This window comes from Carlito syrichta, unplaced genomic scaffold (assembly GCF_000164805.1).
Source record: "Carlito syrichta isolate Samal-C Ts95f unplaced genomic scaffold, Tarsius_syrichta-2.0.1 Scaffold306510, whole genome shotgun sequence".
NCBI lineage: Eukaryota > Metazoa > Chordata > Mammalia > Primates > Tarsiidae > Carlito > Carlito syrichta.
In genome coordinates this window covers 307,125-331,938 of record NW_007250606.1, presented here as the reverse complement: position 1 = coordinate 331,938, position 24,814 = coordinate 307,125, and the positions used below count along the sequence as shown (strand labels likewise).

At 36.8% G+C, this 24,814-nt stretch overlaps 1 protein-coding gene across 1 annotated transcript in view; it reads right to left on the bottom strand.

The window, feature by feature from the left end:
- The window catches only part of NEDD4 (neural precursor cell expressed, developmentally down-regulated 4, E3 ubiquitin protein ligase), a 139,138-nt gene that overhangs the window by 106,098 nt on the left and 8,226 nt on the right, over positions 1–24,814 (bottom strand). Inside the window, exons 2-3 of the mRNA XM_008063062.1 lie at positions 19,815–19,893; positions 19,680–19,718 (exon numbers count right to left, since the gene is read on the bottom strand). Of these exons, the coding sequence (XP_008061253.1) occupies positions 19,680–19,718; positions 19,815–19,859 (84 nt within the window). The 5' untranslated portion in view covers positions 19,860–19,893. The remainder of the gene's footprint in view (positions 1–19,679; positions 19,719–19,814; positions 19,894–24,814) is intronic.

The following is a 24,814-nucleotide window of genomic DNA, read 5'->3' as shown; positions in this document are numbered from 1 at the left end:
CATTTCTGTTTATAAAAAATATCATGTTCAAGTTACTTTACTTCTGTAGCATAATACAAAATATACATGCATATATATAATGTAAATCTGATATAATGAGCATGAATGCTAAGGCTATAAATAGATCATCATGGGAATGTAGAAAATGGAGTGAGGTTTTTTCAGTTGCTCGTGTGCTATTCTTATGCACAGAGTACATCATGTATGCACTGCACCTAATGTGTTGGATTTTGTTTCCCTCCTATAATTGCCTGCCCAGTCTCACCTGAGCCACTGGAAGTATAGATTTTATTATAATTTACTATTGAGCACTAATTTCAATTTGGAATTTCCCATTTGTTAACTCCCAATAACAGTTCTCCACAAAAACTTTCTTTAAACCTCATGTTTCTCAAAGATATAAAAGCTCCCTTCAACTTCTAACCACAATTTCCATCTGGCTGAATGCCCAACAACCAAGTTTTTACTGTAATAAATTATCTCAACAGACATTTTTATGGTGAATACATTCAACTGAAAACATTTTGGGCTGTGTATAAATAAGATATAAGTGACAAAGAGGAAAACTGGGGACCACACATAATAATATCCTTTGTACAGAAGATATTAAATCACCATGTGTTTTCCGTTCTTTTTCTAGCCATAATGAATTAGCATTGATCCACACAAATTTACCTAGTTATCCTTGTAATAAATTAGCAAAATTTCCAGTTGAAAAAAATGTGCTTCCTGTGATCCCAGAACAAAGTAATGCCAGCTAGAACATTTGGTAATAGTGAGGTTATGGCAAAATAAAAAAATAAGTGAATGGCAGTAGAGTCCTAAGCCTGGTTTATCAGTTATAAATGGCCTTCTTTCAAGACACAAACGAATGAAAACACATTCTGTGTTCATGGATTAGAAAAACTAATATTGTTAAAACTAATATTAACTAATTCAATAACATGCTACCCAAAGCAATTTATAAATTCAATGCTATATCCCAATGGAATTTTTTACAGAAAAAGAATAATCCTAAAATTCCTATGGAGCTACAAAAGGCACTGGATCTGGACAAAGAAGAACAAAGCTGGAGGCATCACACTTCCTGATTTTGAAATATATTACAAAGTTACAGTAATTAAACAGTATGATATAGGTATAAAGGCAGATACAGCCCAATGGAATAGAGAGCCCAAAAATAAACCCACAATTCATAGTCAATTGATCTTTGACAAGGGTACCAAGCATACACAATGGGGAAAGGATAGTCTTTCAACAAATGACTTGGAAAAACTGGATATGGAAAAGAAGGAAATTAGACCCTTATCTTAAATCATACACAAAAATTAACTCAAAATGAATTAAAAACATAAACACACGACCAGAGACTATAAAACTTCTAGAAGTAAATAGGAGAGAAGCTTCTTGATTTTAATTTTCACAATTATCTCTTGGGTATGACATCAAAAGCACAGGCAACAAAAGCAAAAATAGACAAGTGGGACTACATTAAACTAAAAAGCTTCTGGATAGCAAAGGAAACAATCAACAGACTGAAAAGGCAATCTATAGAATGGGAAAAAAAAAACAACTTGCCAACCATGTATATGATAAGGAGCTAATCTCAAAAATGTAAAGAAACTCCTAAAACTTAACAGGAAAAAAAAAAAAAAAACCTAATGACCCAATTTTTAAAATGGGCTGGACTTGAATAGACATTTCTTCAAAAAAGACAAATAGTCAACACATACCTGAAAAGGTGCTCAAAATTACAAAATCATCGGGGCATTGCAAATCAAAACCACAATGATATATTACCTCACACCTGTTACAAAGGCTATTATAAAGAAAACAAAAGATAACAAATCTTAGTGAGGTTACTGAAACCCTTGGACACTGTGGGTAGGAATATAAAATGGCACCTCTACAGAATACTGAAGGGAGGGTCCTCAAAAATTAACAAAACAGAACCACCAGATGATCTAGCAATCCCATTTCTGAGTGTATATCCCAAGGAGATAAAATCACTATAATTAGTAAATAGCTGCACTCCCATGTTCATTATGCACAGTAGCCAAAATATGAAACAACCTAAAAGTCCACTGAAGGATAAATTAAGAAAATGTGGCATATACATAAAATGGTATATTACTCTTGCTTAAAAAGAAGGAAGTCCTGCCATTTGCAGCAACAAAAATGAATCTTGAGGATATTATGGGAAATAAGTTAGTCCCACTTACATGTTTCTGATAATCCCACTTATATAAAGTTTTTAAAATAGTCCAATTCATGGAAGCACAGAGTAGAATGGTGGTTACCAGAGGTTGGGGGGAAGGGTGAAACAGAGTTGTTCAATAGGTATACAGTTTCAGTTAAGCAATCAAATGCAGTGGCTCACGTCTGTAATCCCAGCATTCTGGGAGGCAGAAGCAACAGGACTGCCTGAGCTCAGGGGTTCAAGACCAACCTGGGCAACTTTGTGAGACCTCATCTCTACAAAAAAAATAATAATTAGCCAGGCATGGTGGCGTGCGCCTGTGTTTCCAGTATGCAAGGCTGAGGCAGAAGGATCATCTGAGCCCAGCAGGTCAAGGCTGTAGTGGTTATGAAGCGTGCCACTGCACTTCAGCCTGGGTAACAGAGTAAGACCCTGACTTTAAAAAAAAGTTTCAGTTAAGCAGGATAAATTCTAGAGATCTGCTGTATAAGACAGTGTCTATAGTTAACAATACAGTATTGTACACCAGAAATGTGTTAACAGGGTAGATCTCAAGTTAAGTGTTCTCATCTAAAAGGAGGGGGGGCAGGAACAGGAGGAAACTTTTGGAGGTGATGGATATATTTATTACTTTGATTGTGGTGAAGATTTCACAGTTGTATGCATATGTCTAAACTCATCAAATGGTATACATTAAATATGTGCAGTTTTTGTATATCAACTATGCCTCAATAAAGCAGTTACATTTTTTGTTTGTTTGTTTTTGAGTTGGGGTTTCACTCTATCCTCCAGGCTAGAGTGCAGTGGCACAATCATGGCTGACCGCAGCCTTGACCTCCTTGGCTCAGGCCATTCTTCCGCCTCAGCCTCCATATTAGCTGTTACTACAAGCACTCACCATTACGCCCATCTAGTTTTTTTTCTTTTCTTTTTTATTTTAAAGATGTGGGGTACAGTTCAAGATTAGGTATACAAGTGGTCATCACACAGGTAAAGTTTGGGCCTCCCGTTGGTCCCCATTTCCAGCTAATTTTTAAATTTTTTTGTAGAGACGAGGTGTCACAATGTTGCCCAGACTGGTCTCAAACTCCTGGGCTCAAGTAATCCTCCTGTCTCGGCCTTGCAAAGTGCTGTGATTACGGTTGTGAGCCTCCATGCCACAACTTAGGTGGCCTCAATTTTTTTTTTAATAGAGATATTGTCTTGCTATGCTGCCTCGGCTGGCCTCGAACTTCTGGCCTCCAGCTTCCCCAGTAACTGGGACTATGGGCTCATGTTACTACACTAGGCTTCAAGCATTCTTTCTAATAGGAGAACAAGATCATAAAAAATAATGAGATAATGTTTAAATTACAAAAAATTTTAATTCCTCTAACCAGGTATTCATATTTTTATTTCTATTCATATTAGTTTGGGTATATTTTGGCTTATAATAATTTGTCTATTTTAGCTAAGTTGTTAAAATTATTGGCATAAAGTCATTCATAATATTACCTTATTATTATTATTTTACTTTCTGTATAAGGTTCCCTCTTCTCATTCCTAATATTGGTCTTTAGGTTCTTGCTTTCTCTCTATCTTATATGGGCTAGCTATAGTATATCAATTTTATTAATCTTTTCAAAGAATCGCCTTTGGTTTCATTTATTTCTTCTACTTTTTATCAATTTTCTAGTTCATTGAATTCCACTCTTATTTCCTTCCTTCTAATTTTCTACACTTAAAATGGAAGTTTATATCATTGCATTTTATTTTTATTTTTGAGTCAGAGTCTTACTCTGTTGCCCAGGCTGGACTGCAGTGGCATGTTCACTGCTACCATAGCCTTGATCTGCTGGGTTGAGGTGATCCTTCCGCCCTGCCTTCTAAGTAGCTAGAACCACAAGCACACAACACCAAGTCTAGCTAATTTTTTGATTTACTGTACAGACACGGTCTTGCCAAGTTGCCCAGGTTGGTCTTGAACTCCTAGGCTCAGGCAATCCTCTCGCCTCTGCCTCACAAAGTGCTAGGAATACAGGTGTATCATTGCTTTTAAATCTTTCTTCATTTATATATACGTATTTAAATTTATAAATTTCCTTTGAGCACTGAATCAGCTTCATCTCACATTTTGGTATGTCATGCTTTAACTACCAATCAGTTAAAATGCTTTCTAATTTCCCTTATGATTTCTTTTTTAATCCAGGATTTTGGCACTGCAGGTCCCTAAACCCTCACAGCTTGCAGAGTAGCCCATCCCTCTATAATAAGAGCTAGCATGTCCCCCATGCAGGATGATACTCGGCAGCTTCTCCCCACAATGAAAAGGGCTTCCCCTCTCAGGAGTTGTCCCCGCTTCTCTCCTGGCTGCCCAGATAATAACTTTTGTAAAATCCTAGCATAACTCAGCTGGGCTTGATAAAGGATAAAAGTGACTACAGTCTGAAGAAGCTTCAAGAATCAGCTACCATGTATTACAAGTCTCCTCTGGGACTAGGATGCTTGACTAAGGGGGCAGAAACATAAGATTAGATAAGCAAGAATTCATGGACTTGGAGGCATTTTGTAAAGACAAGGGATTTAACATCCTGTTAAGAACCCTATGAGATGAAGCAAACTGGCTTCTAGGATGGCTCCTAGAGACTTGAAAAAATGATGGTCCACACTGGACCAAGTGGAAATGCCCAAGTTGGCCTGGCAAACTTGGGGAAGGCACAAAAAGACTGAGGGGAAGTGAGCATGCTGGAATCAATATAACATGTGAGGTCAAAAGACCTACCAGATGTTTATGTTCCATGGGCTGGACAAAGGATATAACATTAACCTTAGTCATCAGAAGTGTGGTGGTGGGAGGGGCAACAACATCACCAAAAAATGATCCCTTGTTTCCTCTGTTCCCCAACCTTCTGAGATCCAAAGCTCATTGATTGAGAAGAAATGGCTTTGTTCCTAGGAGGAAGGACTCTGGATTACAGCAGGAAATGTATACTGTAATGAGACTTTCCCCTTGCTTCTCCAAAAAAACTGTTGGCTTTTTATTTGGTAACTGTGCATTGGGGGAAATAAATACTCAACTTATTGAGGAATGTTGAAAACAAGATCTGTGTTGATATCCAGAGACTTAAAACATCATCATGGCTCCCCTCTAGAGCAAAGACTTGAGACCAGATAATAAATGGAGTCCTATAGCTAAAGTCCAGCTGATAATGAGAATACTGGTTCTGTAGATCCACCCAGTCATCATTTCCCTAATTCTTTTTAAAAGGTATTTATTTTTTAAAAATACATATATATTTGACACATAATTGTACATATTTATGGTGTACATAGTGATACTCAAAAAATAAAATGTGTAGTGATCAAATCAAGGTAATATCATACCCATCACCTTAATCATTTCTTTGTATTGGGAACACTCAAAATCCTCTTTTAGCTTTCTGAATATATACAATAAAGTATTATTAACTATAGTCATCCTACAGTACCATAGAACTAGAACTTATTCCTCATATATAGCTATAATTTTGTATCCTTTAACCAAATTCTAACTCTCCTCTTCCATTCCAAGGCCCTACTAACCACTATTCTGTTTACTATTTCTGTGAGATCAACTTTTTTAGCTTCTACATATACGTGAGAAAACATGCAGTATTTGTCTTTCTGTTGCTGGCTTACTTCAATTAACAATGGTCCTGGCCGGGCTCAGTGGCTCAGCCTGTAATCCAAGCACTTTGGGAGGTCGAGGCGAGTGTACTGCCTGAGCCTGAGGGTTCCAGACCAGCCCAGGCAACATGGCAAGACCTCATCTCTACAATAAATCAAAATTAGCCAGGCGTGGTAGCATGTGCTTATAGTTCTGGCTACTTGGAAGGCTGAGAAGGATCGCCTAAGCCCAGCGGCGGGTCAATGCTGGGGTGGCCGTGAGTGTGCCATTGCACTCCAGCCTGGATGACCCAGTGTGGCTCCAACTCAAAAAAAAAAAAAAGTTCCTCCAGTTCCATCCGTTTTGCTACAAATAACAGGATTTCATTCTTTTTATGGATGAATACTATTCCATTGTGTCTATAAACAATGTTTTCTTCATCCATTCATCTGTTGATATGTGGGGGGACCCCCAAAAAACAGAATTAGTTTTTGAAGGGTGGGTCCCTTGTAGTACAGGCTTCCCTCAAGTGTTCTAGGAACCCATCGGCATCAGTGTACCAGCTAGTGTTGTTGTGAGAGGCTGCGTTCAGTTTCAGTGAATTTCTTTTTCTTGGAGCTTCTTTCAATGTGTTTGCCCATTTGATGATGGGTGACTTACATGAATAATATGTAAACTGTGCTGAGCGTTCTGAAGTTTTAACCAAAAATAGCATGACCCCCGTGCCCCATCCTCCCTATTCCCCTGATCTCACCTCGAGTGACTTTTTTGTTTCTTGGGATGAAAAAAGTTCTCAAAAGGAAACATTTTGCCTGTGTGAAAGAGGTGAAACAAAGAGAGACAGAAGCACTAAAAGGCATCAAAATCGACAGTTCAAAAATTGTTTTGTGTAGTGGAAAAAGCATCTTGATAGGTGTATTGCATCAAGTGAAGAGTGCCCTGAGGGTAACTGAAGTTTAAACATGTAAGAATAAATCCTCAATTTTTTAATAAATAAATTCTGGTTTTTGAGTCCCTGCTTGTACACTTAAGTTGATTCAATATTTTGGCTATTGTGAATAGTGCTGCAGTAAACATGGGAGTGCAGTTATTTGCTCAATATGCTGATTTCCTTTCCTTTGGATATATACCCAGGAGTGTACATGAGATATTTTCCCATCTTTTGTGTCCCTTTCAACTTCTTTCATGTTTTTATAGTTTTCCTTGAATATATCTTTCACCTCTCTGCTTAAATTTACTCGTAGGTATTTGAATTTTTTTTGTAGCTATTGTTAATGAGATTGCTTTCTTGATTTCTTTTTCAGTTAGTTCATTATTATTGTATAGAAATACTACTCATTTTTGTACACCCATTTTGTATACTGCAACTTTACTAAATTTCTTTTATCAGTTCTAAAGTTTTTAGTGAGTGTTTTAGGTTTTTCGATATATATGACCATGTGCTCTGCAAACAGAGACTACTTGATTTCCTCCTTTCCAATTTGGATGCCTTTATTTCGTTCTCTTGCCTAAATGCTCTAACTAGGACTTCCAGGACTATGTTGATACAAGTGGTGAGCATAAGTATCCTTGTCTTCTTCCAGTTCTTGGAAGAAAAGCTTTAGCTTTCCCTGTTCACTATGATTTCAGCTGTGGGGTTGTCATAAATAACCTTAATTGTGTTGAGGTACAATCCTTCTATACCTAATTTGTTGAGAGTTTTTGATCATTATGGGATGCTGGATTTTATCAAATGCTTTTTTCTGCATCTACTAAAATAATCATATGGTATTGTTCTTCATTCTATTAATATGATGTATCACATTTATTGATTTGCTTATGCTTAAATATCCTTGCATCCCTGGGATAAATCCCACTTGGCCATGTTGTATCTTTTTGATGTGCTGTTGAATTTGGTTTGCTAGTATGTTGTTGAGGATTTTTGCATCTATGTTCATTAGGAATACTGGCCGGTAGCTTTTTCTTGCTACACCTTTATCTGGTTTTGCTGTCAGGGTAAAGCTGGTCTCATAGAATGAGTTTGAAAAAATTCCCCTCCTTTCAAATTTTTGGAATAATCCGAGAAGAATTGGTAATAATTCCTCTTTAAGATTCTGGTAAAATTCAGCAATGAAGCCATTCAGTCCTGGGCTTTTCTTTATTGGGAGATTTTTATTACTGATTCAGTATCATTGCTTGTTCAAGTCTATTCAAGTTTCCTGTTTCTTCTTGGTTCAATCTTGGAAGGTTCTATATATCCAGGAATTTATCCATTTCCTCTAGGTTTTCCAATGTGTTGGTATACAGGTGTTCATAATAGCCTTTAATGATCCTTTGTATTTTTGTAGTATCAGTCATAATATCTCCTTTTACATTTCTGATTTTATTTATTTGTGACCTATTTTTTTTTAGTCTAGCTAATGGTCTTTCAATTTTATCTTTAAAAAGAACAACTTTTTATGTTGATATTTTGTACTGTGTTTGTAGTCTCAATTTATTTGTGCTCTGATCTTTATTATTTCTTTTTAGAAATTTTTTGTTTTAGAGATGTGGGGTACAATTCAGGATTAGTTATACAAATGTTCATTTTGCAGGTACCCTTGTTGATGAGGCATGCTGTTATTTCTTTTCTTCTACTAATTTTAGGTTTGGCTTATTCCTGCTTTTCTATGCATCATTATGTTGTTTATTTGAAATCCACTTTTCTGACACAGGCATTTATTGCTATAAATTTGCTTCTTAATACTGTGCTTCTTTTACTCTATCCAATGAGTACTGGTATGTTGTGCTTCAAAATTTTCATTTGTTTCAAAGAATTTTAAAATTTCCTTCACTTACTCATTGGTCTTCCAGAGCATGTCATTTAATTTCCATATATTTGTATGGTTTTAAATGTTCCTCTTACTGATTTCTAGTTTTATTTCACTGTGGTCAGAAAAAATACTGGGTATGATTATGAATTTCAAAAAGCTTTGAGACTTGTTCTATGGCCTAATATATGGTCAATCCTGTAAAATGTTCCATGCTAATGAAAAGAATGTGTGTTCTGAAGCTGTTGAGTGAAATACACTGTACTAGGGGAGGGAGGAGCATACCTCATTAACAGGGGTACCTGCATGATCAATGTTTGTATACCTTACCCTGAATTGTACCCCACATCTTTACAATAAAAATTTTTTAAAAATACACTGTATGTTGGTTAGGTCCATTTGGTCTAAAGTACAGTTTAAGTTAGATGTTTCCTTGTTGATTTTATCCGAACGATCTGTCTAATCCTGACAGTGGGATGTTGAAGCCCACAACTATTATTTTATTGGAGTCTTATCTCTCCCTTTAGATCTACTAATATTTGCTTTATATAGCTGGATGTTCCCAGTGTTAGGTGCTTACATACTGGGGGTGCCAAAAAATGTATACACATTTCAAGTGATGTTATCTGTGTATTACTTTTCAAAGTTGAATTGAATTATGGAAACAATGTGTAGTATGATGTTTGCTCAAAAGATGGCTTTAATCAAATGAATGCTAGCATCATCATGCAACAGGCAGGTATATATTGAGTATTTTAATTTTAATTGTGTATACTTTTTTTGGCACCCTCTGTATTTATAATTGTTATATCGTTTTGTGGAATTGATCCCTTGATCATTATATAATGCCCTTTTTGGCTTGTTTTACAGTTTTTAACTTAGTCTTTCTAAAAATTATTCTTATTTTAGAGTCATGGAGTACGTGTGAGGATTTGCTACATAAATAAATTGCATGAAAGTGAGGTTTGGGCTTCTAGCGAGTCTTCTCCTCTCCTAGTAGTGGACATGGTACCCAATTGGTGGTTGTGTGCCCCTTACATCCCCTTCCTATGTCTCCCACCCTTTAGCAGTGCCTAGCATCTGTTGTTCCCACCTTCAAGCCCAATGTTTAGTGCCCACTTATGAGGGAGAACATGTGGTATTTGGGTTTTGTTTCTGTGCTAGTTCACTTAGGATGAGGATGTCCACCTGCATCTATGTTGCTGCAAAGGACATGACTTCATCTGGTTTTTCTGAAAAAAGTATAGCTACTCCTGCTGGATTTGGTTTGTTTGTAAGGAACATCTTTTTCCAATCTTTCACTTTTAGTCCATGTGTGTCTTTGCAGGTGAAGTGAATTTCTTGTGGCAGCATATATAGAGTTAGGTCTTGTTTTATTTCTTCAGCCAGTCTATATCTTTTAATTGGATAATTCAATCTGTTTACATTCAAGATTATTACAGACAAGTGAGGAATATCTTTTTCCAATACTTCACTTTCAGCCTATGTGCCTTTATTTGTGAAATGAGTTTCCTGCAGGCAACATACATATAGTTGGGTCTTTTTGAACCCATTCATTCAGTCAGTATCCTTTAAGTGGAAAGCTTAATCCATATGTGTTCAAAGTTATTATTGATATGTGAGGGTTTATTCCTGTCATTTTGTTAACTGATTTCCAGTTGTTTTGTATAGACTTTGTTCCTTTTTCTTTCTTTCTTTCTTATTGTTTATCATCGTGGTTTGGTGGTTTTCTGCAGTGGTAACATTTGAATCTTTCCTCTTCATCATTTGTGTATTTGCTCTACCAGTGGGTTTTATACTTTCAGGTGTTTTCTTGATGGTAAATATTATTCTTCACTTCCACATATAGGACATCCATAAGCATTTTCTTATAGGTTCAATCTAGTGGTGGTAAATTCCCTTAGTTTTTGCTTGTCTGGGAAATACTTTATCCTTCTCTTAAAAAGGATAACTTTCTGGGCATAGTTTTCTTGGTGGGTAGGTTTTTTTGTTTGTTTCTGCTTTTTCCTTTCAGCACTTTAACTATCTCATCTCATTCTCTCCCGATTATAAGGTTTATATTGAAAAATAAAGTGTCACTCTGATGGGGGTTACCTCAAACTTGACACTTTTTCTTTGTTTTTAGAATTATCCTTCTTTGACTTTTGACAGTTTGATTATGACGTGCCGTGGAGAAGAACTTTTTGAATTGCATCTGTTTGGAAATATTTAAGATTCCTGTATCTAGATGTCTAAATCTCTTGCTAGACTTGGGAAGTTTTCAGCTATTATTTTGTTAAATAGGTTTTCTATCCATTTTGTTTTCACTTCACCTTCTAGAACACAAAACTTTGGACATTTAGTCACTTTTATGGTGTCCTATATATTGTGTAGGCTTTGTACATTCTTTTTCTTTTGTCTTCATTTTTGTCTGTCTAGGTTATTTCAAAAGACTAGTCTTCAAGTTTTGAAATTCTTCTACTTAATCTAGTCTACTTTTGAAACTTTCAAAAGTATTTTGCATTTTATTCATTGAATTCTTCAGTTCCAGAATTTGTTTGGTTCTTTTTTATACCATCTATCTATTTGGTAAATTTCTCATTCATATCCTGAATTGTTTTTCTGATTTATTTGTATTGTTTATCTAAATACTCTTTGTGAGTCACTGAACTTTTCTAAGATCATTATTTTGAATGCTTTATTTGAGATTTTATAAATTTTTCATTAGAATCTGTTTCTGGAGAATTTCTATTCCTTTGAAAGTGTCAAATTTCCTTGCTTTTTCATGTTTCTTGTATCTTCACATTAATATCTGTGCATCTGGTGTAACAGTCACTTCTTCCAATCTTTAAAATTTGTTTTCATGGGGAAGACTTTTTCCTAAAGATATATCTTATGGTGTTGGTTGATTGCACTTTGGCTTTGATTCTGAATGTGTGTAGTAGTGTAGTCTCTGTATGATTTCTTCAGCTCTAAACACCATCAGTAGTCTGTAATTTCTCAGTAGTTTAGGGTGATTGTGAGTGAAGGCTGTGATGACGTTTTCCTGGAGAAGAGACTGTCAGTCCTCAGGCCTCAGTGGTTGCAGTGGCAGGTCAAACATGCCTATTTTAGGGCCCCAGGAGAGCATACACTGGCATCAGTGCTAGCAGGTCTAGACATGCCAATTCTTGGGCTTCCAGGTGGCTTGCTCATGTACCGGCAGAAACAGCAGTGGACTGGGTGGGTGAATGGGTCCTCAGGTCTAGGAAGCAAGTATGGTGTGGGTGATGGCAGTAACAGTGGTGGGACAACCCTGTTTCCCAAGTGGTCCACACTGGTGTTGGAAGTGGCTGCAATAGGGTGAGTGGACCAGTCCCCAGGCTGCAGTTGGCAGATGCAAGTGTATGCCAGCTGTGGTGGGAGTAGCTGGTTTGATGGGGCTGTTCTCAAGTCCCTTGGTAGGAATGTTCAGGTGCTAACAGTGGTGGATGGAGTAGAATGAACTCTAGGCCCCCAAATGGCATGCCTGGGTATTGGGGGAGGGTGGAACCTGGGAGGGCAGTGGCTATGCTGCAGTCCTGCTCCTAGGGAAGGCAGGATTGTTTTAGTGTCAGCAGCCATAAACAGGCAGTTGGGGAGCATGTGACTTGGTTCTAAGTGGTGACTATAAGTGGAGTAGCTTTTCTTCAGAGCATTCTTCAGTAGGGGGTGACAGGGTCACTGCCAATGGTTTGTGCTTTGGCCCTGGTGGCAGCAGCCAGCAGTTGTGCCCAGCTGCATGTGGGGGATGTTAGTGGGGCTCTAGAGAGGTGGAGATACAGGTGCTGTTGAGCCCTGGGATGCTTAGGTCCCAGGGATGCAGGAGCAGTGTGGAACCTGACATAATTCTCTCTGGAGTAATGTTGTCATGTGGTCTCCAAGAAGCTCACTAGGTTAGTCTCAGGGTGTGCAAGGGTTGAGGTGTTCTCCTGTCGCTAAGATTACAGGAGTCCTCAATGGGAATTTGTACCACTGGGGTCACTTACTCTTCCACTGAGGAATCTCTCTAGGCTCCCAGACAATCCTGGCTAAGCAGGCTAACTTACTTCTTCTTATTTTCTTAGATGTTTATTGTCACTTCTCTGTTGAATTTCAGAATTCTCTTTAGGTAATCTAATTGAAGTATGATTATCTACTTGCTATTTTGGTTTTCCTCTGTGGAGATGAATAACAGATGCCTCTAGTCAGTCATCTTGAAGCCCCTTCTCTGAAACTTTTTGAGTGCCAACTGGACAAAAGAAATACTCATTGGAGCATTTCAGAGCTCAGATTCTTAGATTTGAGGTGCTCAACCAGTAAGTATAATGCAACTATTACAAAAACTGGAAAAATCCAAAATGTAAAACACATCTAGTACCAAGCATTTCAGATAGGGCAGGGTGCCCCTGGGGTACATGGCCTGTTAGGAACTGGGCCGCACAGCAGGAGGTGAGCAGTGGGCTAACAAAGCTTCATCTCTATTTACAGTGGCTCCGCATCATTTGCATTACTAGCTGAACTCCACCTCCTTTCAGATCAGCAGCAGCATTAGATTCTCATAGGAGCACAAACCCTATTGTGAACTGCACATGCAAAGGATCTATTTGTGCGCTCCTTATGAGAATCTAATGCCCAATGATCTGAGGTGAAGCTGTGGTGGTAATGCTAGTGCTGGAGAGTGGCTGCAAATACAGATTAACATTAGCAGTAAGATTTGACTGCACAGAGAACATAATTAATCAATCACTTGCAGACTCATATCAAAGACCTATCAGTGAGAGGCAAGTGAATTGACATACTTCAATTGTACAGCTGCACCTGGTGGCAGGGTTTAAGTCAGAATCCAATACTTATCTTAGTCCATGAATGTCCTGCCCATTATTTTATTTACCACTTTCATCTGTGCCTCCTTGTTTTAAAATGGTGAGTTGTATAATTATTTCATTATATACTACAACGTAATAATAATAGAATGCACAATAAATGTTATGTGTTTGAATCATCCTAAAATCATCCCTCCCCTGATCCGTGCAAAAATTGTCTTCCACAAAACTGATCCCTGATGCCAAAAAGGTTGGGGTTCACTGAGATAGAGGACACTCAACCTGAATTCATACAGGGGGGGGACCCAAAAAACCCGAAATTATCTTTTAGAGAGCAACCCATTTGAAATACAGGCTTCCCCCACTAAGTAAGTGTTCTAGAACCCTATCAGCATCAGTGTACCAGCCAGCATCGTTGTGAGAGGCTGCGTTTGGCTTCAGTGAATTTTTTTTGGAGACTTATCAATGTTTGCTCATTTTAGGATGGGTGATGTATGAGTGCACCTGCCCACACTTCACAGAGAGTTCAGCAGTTTTTGACCAAAAAGGGCATGACCCCTGTGCTCCACCCTTCCTATTCACCCTATCTTGCCCTGAGACATTTTGTTTTGTTTCCCCGGATGAAAACTGACATTTTGCCAATGTGGAAGAGGTGAAACAAAAAACGGCAGAAGCACTAAAAGGAATCAAAATTGATGAGTTCAAAAAATGTTTTCAGCAGTGGAAACAGCATCTCTACAGGTGTATTGCAACAAATGGAGAGCACTTTGAAGGTGACTGAAGTTTAAGCATGTAAGAATGAATGCCCAAATTCCGGGTTAAGTCCCTCCTCACACATGTTACATGGTTGAACCTTAAAAACATTATACAAAGTGAAAGAAGCCAGACACAAAGGAACACATATGGTATGACACAACTTAGATGAAATATCCAGAACAGGCAAATCTAAAAGACAAAAAGTAGATGGGCAGTTGGGGGGGGGGGGGGCAGGAATTGAGGGAAAATGGGGGGTGATAGCTATTGTGTATGGGGTTTCCTCATGGAGTGAGGAAAATGTTCCAAAATTGATTTTGGTGGTGGTTGCACAACTGTGATTATATTAAAAACCACTGAATCGTGCACTTCAAGTTGGTGAATTATATGCTATGTGAATCATACCTCAATAAAGCTATTTAAAAAATAAACAAAAATATTGCAACCTACTGGGAATGTCAGATATTAGTGCCACCACCAAAGACCTACAGAATAAAAGGGTGGTTCCTAGAATACATCCATTAAATCTTCAGTCTGGTCCCTGCAGACACTGGAGAATGACTATAAAAGCAAACTCAACCAAGTAATAGACCCAACTGTCTGTTGGTTCTTGGATGCAAGAAAACAAGAATGGTCTAGCAGCCACTCTAGTTCCACAGAACCCTTGCTGTGTGCCCTGAAAAAACATGTGCTTCCTTTGGATACTTCAACCTCTAACTCCATAGAGCCCAGAGTTGCAGTGATGAGAAGTATAAAGTCCTCCAGTGAATCAGAGAAAGATCAAGTTGGGCCACTCTTACTTCTATTTCTTTGTTCCTGGACCCATGTATGCTTCCTGTTGGGAACACAGCCTCATATTGAGGGCTCTGATTCAATGAACAAACTGCATCCCAAAGAAGGACACCCCATCTTTGCAGAGTACTGCCTCCAAGCTGGTACTTTAGTTGTGTCTTTAGTAGGCCACTCCAGTGTTCTACGAGGCTACTTGCTCCTGGATGGTGTGATGGTGATATGACTAATGGATTCCATGGTCACGGGCTCACTTGTGCAACTCCTCCTCTATGAACTTTATCCCTTGGAAGGTCAAATTATTGCATGAATTTCTACTCCCACTGATTACGCAATCTTTAAGCACCCAGATAGTCGTGTTGACTGAGGTTCTGTAGGCAGGAAAGGCAAACACGTACCCAAAAGAGGTGTCTATCCTTGTAAAGACAAATCATTGGCCCTTCCGTAATGAAAGAGGCCCAATTTAGTGAACTTTCCAAAAAGTAGTTATGGTCATGAAAGTTAATGATCTGCAGTTTTATTTTCTTATAAAGTCTCTATCTGGTTTTGATATGAGGACAATGCTGGCCTCATTAATAAATGTTTCCTCCTCTTCTATTTTTGGGAGGACATTGTATAGAATTGGAATTATATATTCCTTAAATGTGTAATAGAATTCAACAGCTGAACTCAGGGTCTTAAGTTTTCTTCATTGGAAAATTTTTAACTTCAAATTCAATTTCTATTGAATTATAGACTATTCAGGTCATCTATTTCTTCTTAAGTGAGTTCTGGTAGCATGTCTTTAGAGAGGTTGATCCATGTCATCTAATTTATTGAATTTATGGGCACAAAACTTTTCATAGTATCGCTTATTATCCTTTAACATCTGTAGGTTCTGCAATATGCTATTGCTAGCTTCTCAAGGTAGAAGCTTAATGATTCAAGATTTTTCTTCTTTTCTAATATAAGCATCAATTGCTATATATTTTCCTCTAATTATTATGTTAGTTGCAACCTATATATTTTGATGTTGTATTATTACTTCAATCCATTACAATATTTTCTAATTTCCCTTAAAATGTTTTATTTGACTGCTTATGAACTATTTAGACGTGTTTAACTTCTAACTATTTGGAGATTCTCCAGATACCTTTCTGTTATTGATTCCTACTTTAATGCCATTATAGTCAGAGACCATAATTTACATGATTTCTATTCTTTAAAATTGTTAAGGTTTGGGTTTTAGCACAGATTACTAAGTAAATATTCCATGTGTACTTGAAAAGACTATGTCTGTTGAGTCTATAGATATCAATTAGATAAAACTGATTTTGTAATGTTATTCAGGACTCTATATCTTTCTTTCTTCCTTTTTTTTTGAGTTGGAGTCTCACCCCACCAACCAGGCTGGAGTGCAGTGGCATGCTCATGGCCACCCCAGCATTGATTCACTGGCCTCAAGCGATCTTTCCGCCTCAGCCTTCCAAGTAGCCGAAACTACAGGCATGCACTACCACACCTGGCTAATTTTTTTATTTTTATTGTAGAGATGTGGTCTCACCAAGTTCCCAGGCTGTTCTGAAACCGTGGGCTGAGGCAATCCACTCACCTCGGCCTCCCAAAGTGATGGGATTAAAGGCTCGAACCACTGTGCCTGACCAGGACTCTATATCTTTACTAAATGTTTTGGTATACTTGTTCCACCAATTACTGAGAAAGAGAAGAGTGCTGAATTCTCCATGTATAATAATGGATTTGCCTGTTTGTCCTTTCAGTTCTATCATGTATTGCTTTGGACATTTTGAAGCTTTGTTGTTAGGTGTATACACAGAGTTATTACAGCTTCTTCACGAATTGACCCTTTATATCATTATATAATGTACCTCTACCACTGGTAATTTTCTTCTAAGGTTTACTTTGTCTGACATTAATACAGCTACTTCAAATTATTTTTATTACTTTTTGTATGGTATGTCTTTTCCACATCTTTTTAACCTTAAATTACCTACTTCATTATATCTAAGTAGATTTCTTTTTTTTCTTCCAGGTTTCTTGAGGTATAATTGACAAATAAAAACTGTATATATATAAGGTGTACACATGATTTGCTATTTGTATACTTTGTGAAATGATCACCTCAAATAAATTAATATATCTATCATCACAGTTACCATTTTGTGTGTACGTGTGTATATAGTGAGGATACTTAAAATCCATATTAACTCTCTTGTAAATTTCAAGTAAACAATACCATATTATTAACTATAGTAACCATGTTGTACATTAGTCTCACAACTTATTCATCTCACAACTTAAATTTTGTATCCTTTGTCCAACATCTTACCATTTCCCCAAACCTCCAGTTTTATAGTTATTTACATCCTCAGGTTAAGCCCAATACACTACTACTGCATCACGGCTAAAATTGGAAGCGTCAATTTTTTTTTTAATCTTGAAAAAAATAGCAATAGCGGAATACTTCTTTAATATGATAAATAATAAGCTATCCATGTTTAATGGAGACATACTAATGAATTCCCACTAAAATAGAAAAAAAGGTAAATATCCATCCATCATCATCATCATTACTATTATTATGAGTTGGAGTCTCACTCTGTTGCCTAGGCTGGAGTACAGTAGCATGCTCACGGCTACTGCAGCCTTGACCTGCTGGGCTCGGGTGATCCTTCTTCCTCAGCCTTCCAAGTAGCTGGAACTACAGGCGCGCACTACCACGCCTAGCTAATTTTTCTTGATTTATTGTAGAGATGAAGTCTTGCAAAGTTGCCCAGGCTAGTTTCAAACACCTAAGATTAGGCAATCCTCTAGCTTGGGTCTCCCAAGGTGCTGGGATTACAGGCATGAGCCTCCGCGCCCAGATACATTCATCATTATTATGACTAAACATTATTTGATATAGGTGAGCCAATGATATTAGAAAAAAAGCGTAAGAGGTAAAAAGAAAACTTCAGTACATTGAAAATATATTTTCTGAGAAAAATGTAATAAAATAAGTAAAGCAATAATAAAAGTATAAATAAAAATCTCAACAACTTGGGAATTTTAAAACTCCCCTAAGCAACACTTGTGCCAAAGAAGCAATCAAAATAAGACATTATCAAATCTGGAATTTACTCTGGTTAGAGAGTAAAAACAGAAATTTAGCTTCACTTTTCTCCAAATGACTATCCAATTGACTCAATACTTATTTCCTCAAGAATCTAAAATTTTCAAAATTGGTTTAGAATGCTGTTTAGAATGCTGTTTTGATGCCACACTAGAGCGGGGGAAATCTTTCTCTACACAAAAAATCCAGAGGCAGCCTAATAAGTGTGCTGTTAGCTGGATCTTCAGCAACAACTTCTTTGACCTTTGCTTCAGGAATTTCTTCCCTTCTAATTCACTTAATATTAAGCAAAATATCATTGGGTGTGGTGGCTCACAATTTAGCCAGGCGAGGGGGCTTATGCCTGTAATCTCAGCACTTTGGAAGGCAGAGATGAGAGGACTGCCTGAGCCCAGCAGTTCAGGACCAGCCTGAGCAACTTGGTGAGACCTCGTCTCTACAACAAACCAAAAAATTAGCTAGGCTCAGTGGTGCACGCCTGTAGTTCCAGCTACTTGGAAGGCTGAGGCAGAAGGATCGCCTGAGCCCAGCAGGTCAAGGCTGTGGTGGCCATGAGCGTGCCACTGCACTCTAGTCTGGGAGACAGAGAGACTCTAACTCAAAAAAAAAAAAAAAAAAAAATTAAGCAAAACAAAACAAACAAGAAACCTTGAATTGTGAAGTACAGAAGAGTAATTTCTGTTTTCCTGACGAAAATCAAGCATGGCACTACAGAAGCCTCCAGAGAGGCTGGCATTTCAGAAATAATCAGTTATGTCAGATGCTGCTAAGAGCATGAATAGATGAGATTAGATAAACCTAGCAACATGAAAGTCACCAGTGACCTCAATAAGACCAGATTCATTTGCATGATATTCATTGAATAAGTTAGATTAGAGTGGGTTAACAAGTGTATTGAAGAAGCAGAAATGACGAGGGCAGACGACTCTTTCAAGAATGTTGAGTACTGAGGTGAACAGAAAAATGAGTCAACAGTTCAAGAAGAATATGGGATCAAGGAAAAACATTTTAAAAGTGGGACTAATCCAGCAGACAGGGGAAATTACTTGTGTCTCTATCACAGCTGGTAGGATATTAATAGGTGCAAGGAGATATCGTCCGTTTGAGGGTTCTTCAGAGGAACCAGAAATAACTGCAGATTGACATCTGCTCTTATGGTATAGTGAGGCAGGTGAGATAGAAAGGCAGAAACGTGAATGAAGGATGCATAAAAAGAAATGTATTCACTCCATAGGCTCTCTTCAGTTTTTGCCTGGTCATTTTAATAAGTAAGTAATTGGGACACAATTATTGCATCATCTTTAAAGGAAAGCACCGAGCTCTGCTAAATTGGAATAAGACTATACAGTCTCTAAATCAGTTTTATTCAAATAAGATGATTCCAGTTTTATAATAGTCTTTTACCTCTCTATATAAACTTACACTTAACGTTTTTGATAAGTTAAATGGCTCCAGGATCATGTCATATCCAGTTTTAATTCTTCTGAAATTTTTAAAACTCAAGGCAAATTCTAAGATACATTTTTAAATGTTGTAAGAGAAAACTTATAATTCTAACCTATTGAGAAAAAAATGTATTTTTCCACTTTAATAAAATAAAATGCATACTTACTCTGAACAATATTTCTTCATTCCACTTTGGATTCAAAGTCTAAAAAACAGTAAGTATAGTTTATTTTTTAAAATATTTAGTCATATAAAAATAAAAGTACATTTCAAATTTTTTTTGAATATTGCTAAGTCTAACCTTTTTAATGGTTTTTGTTTGCACACTTGTAAGAACTCCACTCATTGGGTCATATAATGTCACTCTCACATAAGGGTCACTGTTGAAATAAAAAGAAAAAGGTTTTACTGTTGCTTACCACAAACTTGGATTACCCAAACTATAAAATTCAAAAAGTTCTCCTTGTTAACAATTTCTAAAGTATTTACTACATTTAAAAGTCAGAGTTCCTTAGGCAGGGTAAGCAATTATAATAATTTTTATCTCTTGTTAAAATGCCAAAGTACCATATTAGTGAAATAAACAAAGAATTAGAAAGGTCTTTTAATCATAGATCTAAAAATTTATGTTTTTAGATTGTTAAAAATTTTGTTTGACTCTTATTACATTCTTTCCTCTTTTGAGTTAAGATGGTTAATTCAATGAGAATGGTTCCAAGAATGGTTTTGCAAGACTTCAGGTTGTTCCAAATTATTTCATAGGTGATAGTTTCCAAAGCACAAGACTTTTTACTCTTTAATTTTTCCATGGTCAAATTTCTCCCATTTCCCTTGGGTATACCAAATACTCACCATTCTTCATTAACTCCCCTCCAACCCAATCCACCAACTCCTTCCACCCCTCATTTCCTTATACTACTTTACTTTTTACTTAAATTGACCAAAATCAAAGCCATCAGACCACTCCTAACATCCTGACATTTATCAGAACCCATCTTTACCCCTAACCTAGTGATTAGTAGTCCTCCTCCTCTTTGAGGCCAAACCCCCTTGTCCAGCTCCCTCCAACCTCCTCTGAAACTTGCACTATTGTTTCCACTGCTTTTTTCTTTTTTTGACCTAGGTTTTTCCTTGTATATAAATATGTTTTTAAACTCCTCCCCTTGACTCTCCCTCTCTTCTCCAGCAAAGCAAAACACACTTTTTCCCCCTTTTCAGTAGAACTTTTCAAGAGAATAATCTGTAACAACACTTATAAAGCAATTACTCTGCCCTAGACACTGTTCTAAGTAGGTTACATATATTTACTCTTTGAATTCCTATACCCACCTAAGAAGTAGACACTTTAGTAGACTAATAAAGATACTGTGTACAGATCACACAGCTAGTAAGTAAAAAGCAAGGTATGAAACTCCATCACGGGTTCCAGAGGCTACAGTCTTAACCACTGCAGCAAACCACTTCCCTTTCCTTGTTTTCCTTCAAAACCCTACCATCTGGTTTCTGTCTCTTCACTTCAAACCCATTCCTCTGAAAATGCTGTTGAAAAGTCACCAATCTAGCTAAAACGATCAACCTTTCAAGATCCTTTTTTTTTTTTAGCCCTCTATACTTGATACGACTGATCATTTTCTTTGAAACACTGATCTCATTTAGCTTTCATTATACAACTACCTGGTTCTTCTCATATCATTCTGACTGTTCCTTCTCAGTCTCTTACGTCGGCTCCCCTTCTACTATTTTCTGGTTTGATACTGACATTCCCTAATGTATTGACCCAGCCCTCTCTTCTCTATTTTCCCCTTCCAATTTCATCCATGGTTTTCACAACTAACTATGTACTATCAACTATAAACACTAAATGTAAATGTAAATATATATCGCTGGTAGCTAGACACTTCCACCTGGATAGTCCACAGACACTGTCTGCTTAAAAGTTTTGCCCATTTTAATTGGCTTTTTATTATATTGTCATTGAGTTATAAGAGGTTTTTCTATATTATAGATTACAGGCCTTTTTCAGATATGTTTGTTTTATATTGTGCTAAGAACATTTAACATGAGAGCCACCCTCTTAAATTTTTAAGTGCATACACATTATTGTACACTTTAGGCATAATGTTATACAGTAGATCTTTAGAGCTTGTTCATCTTGCTGGATTAGAGCTTTGTGGTCAGGCGCGGTAGCTCATGTCTGTCATCCCAGCACTTTGGGATCTGGAGGTGAGAGGACTGACTGAGCTCAGGGGTTTGAGACCAGCCTGAACAACATGGCAAAATCCTGCCTCTACAATAAAAATCAAAAAATTAGCTGGGCGTGGTGGCGCATGCCTGTGCTTCCAGCTACTTGGAAGGTTGAGGCAGAAGGATCATCTGAGCCTAGCAGCCTGAGTGTACCACTGCAGCCCAGCCTGGGTGACAGTGAGATTCAGACTCAAAAAAAAAGAAAAAAAAGCTTTCTGCATATTCATTAGTAACTCCCATTCCCCCTCAACTCCCCTCCCCCCACAGCAACCACAATTTCACTCTTTTATTCTATAAACTTGACTGTTTTTAGATACATCATATAAATGGAAACAGACAGTATTTGTCATTCTGTGACTGGATTATTTCAGTTAGCATAATATCCTTAAGTTTCCTCCACAGTGTCACATATGGCAGAATTTTCTTGTTTTTTAAGGCTGAATAGTGTTCCACTGAATGTACATACCACATTTATTTACCTATTCATTTGTTAATGGAGATTTAGGTTGCTTCCAGATACATGTTTGAAGATATTTACTCCCAACCTATGGGTTGCCTTTTCCTTAACTGCGTTTCCTAAAGAACAAAAGTTTTAACTTCTGATGAAGTCCATTTCAACATTTTTCTTTATTTTATGGCTCATGCTTTTTGGGTACTGTTCAAGAAATCTGTGTGTAAGGTTTCAAGAGAAAATGTGTTCTTCCAGAAATTTTATAATTTCAGCTCTTACTAATTTTCTGGATAATGTGTGGTAAAGGACAGGATTCATTTTGTGCCATACAAATCAGTTGTTCTAGTACCATATACTGAAAGACTACCTTTTCCCCTTGAATTGCCTTAGCATTTTTATTGAACAGACACTAACCAAATATGTGTATATATTCACACACACATAAACATATGTTTATACTCACTATTACACTGAACAATACATCCATTTTCATGCCAAAACCACTGTCTTGATTATTATAACTGTATAGCAAATCTTGACATTAGGCAACATAAGCCTTCCAATCTTGTTCTTTTTTAAAAAATTGCTTTGGCTTTTCTATGTGCCTTAACTTTCCATATAAATATGGGAATCAGCTTATCAATTTCTCCAAAAACATGCTGGGATTTTTATTGTGATTGTGCCAAATCTGATCAATTTTGGAGAGAAATAACACTCTAATAACACTGAGTCTTCTAGTCAATGAACACGGCATATGTATTCATTGATTTTTACTATTCTTCACTTCCCTCAGCAATGTTTTATCATTTCAGTGTATATTTCTTGCAAATCTTGCTACATTTATTTCTAAGTATTTAATTTTTATGCTATTATAACCAAAAAATTTTTATTTTCCAATTGCTCATTGATACGATATGGAAATATAACTGATTTTGATACACTAGCTGTATTTAGTGGCCTTGCTAAATTCACTTATTAGTTCCAGTAGTTTTTTTGTAGATTCCTTAGGGCTTTCTATATACACAACTATGTTGTCTGCAAACAAAGACAGTTTTATTTTTTCCCTTTTTATCTGTATTACTATTGTTTATTTTCTCCTTGACAAAATCACCTGGCTAAAACATCCAGTACAGTGTTAAATGGAACATGAAAGCAAACAATTTTGTCTTAGTCCTGAGTTTAAGTACAAAGCATTCAAACTGTCACCATTAAGTATATTGTTAGCTATCAGTTTTTCTCAGATACTCTTATTAATCAGGCTTAGGACAGTCCCATTTGTTCCTAATTTGCTGAATTTCTATCATGAAGGGAGGCTGAATTTTGTCTGATGCTTTTTTATATTTTTATTTAAATGACTGCGTCGTCTTCTTTTCTTTTATTAATATAGTATATTACACTTATTCATATTCAAGTGTTAAACCAACACTACAGTTTTAGCTTAGTTTGCTGAGAGTTTTTTATCATAAATGGATACTGGATTTTGTCAAATGCACACTGCATACCAACTGAAATTACCATGTGTTTTTTTCTTTCTTACTATATTAATATGATGAATTACACTGATTAATTTTTTCTCATTATTAAACACACCTCACATTCCTAGGAGAAAATCCCACCTGGTGATATATTGCTATATATTGTTCAATTTTATTTGCTAACAGTTTGGTTAAAAAAAATTGCACCTGTATTCATAAGGGATATTGGTTTTTAGTTTCTTATGACGTCTGTTTAATTTTGGAATCAAGATAATATTGGCTTAATGAAATGAGTTGGATAGTGTCCTCTATTTTCTGTAACTGTTTGTGTAGAATTTGTATTATTTCTTCCTTAAATGTTTGATAGATGTGTTCAGTGAAGCCATGCAGGCCTGAAGTTTTCTTTGTGGGAAGGTTTTTAAAAACAAAATTTATTCCTTTAATTAATAAAGGGCTATTCAGGTTTTCTATTTATTCTGTGGTTAGTTTCGGTAATGTGTGTATTTCAGGAATTTTTGTCTTCTTCATCTAAGTTGTGTGCAATTCTTTATTGGTATTAAGTTTTGCCAAATGTTTCCCTTTTATCTTTTTCACTTCCATAGACCTATAGCAATACCTCAGCTTTCATTCCCATTATGGGTAATTTGTGCCTTCTCTTTTAAATGCTTGACCAATCTATCGAGAGATTTAAAATTTTTATTCATCTCTTCAAATAACAAGTTTTGATTTCAATGAATTTTTTCTATCACTGTCCATTTTTCTCTTTCATTGACTTGGTTCTTGTCTTCATTATTTCTTCCTTCTATTTGCCTTGGAATTAATTTACTCTCCTTCTTCTAGTTTCTTTAGGTCAGGATTCAAGCCATTCATTTAGATCTTGCTCTTTTTTCTAAGTAAAGCATTTTAGAGATCTAAATTTCCCTCTAAATATTACTTTCACTGTATCCCACAAATTATAATATTGCTGTATTTTCATTTTCCTTTTTTTTTTTTTTTTTGAGTTGGAGTCTCACTCTGTCGCCCAGACTGGAGTGCAGTGGCCGCTCCCGGCTACCGCAGCCTCGACCTGCTGGACTCTGGCGATCCTTCCGCCTCAGCCTTCCAAGTAGCTGGAACTACAGGCGCACACTA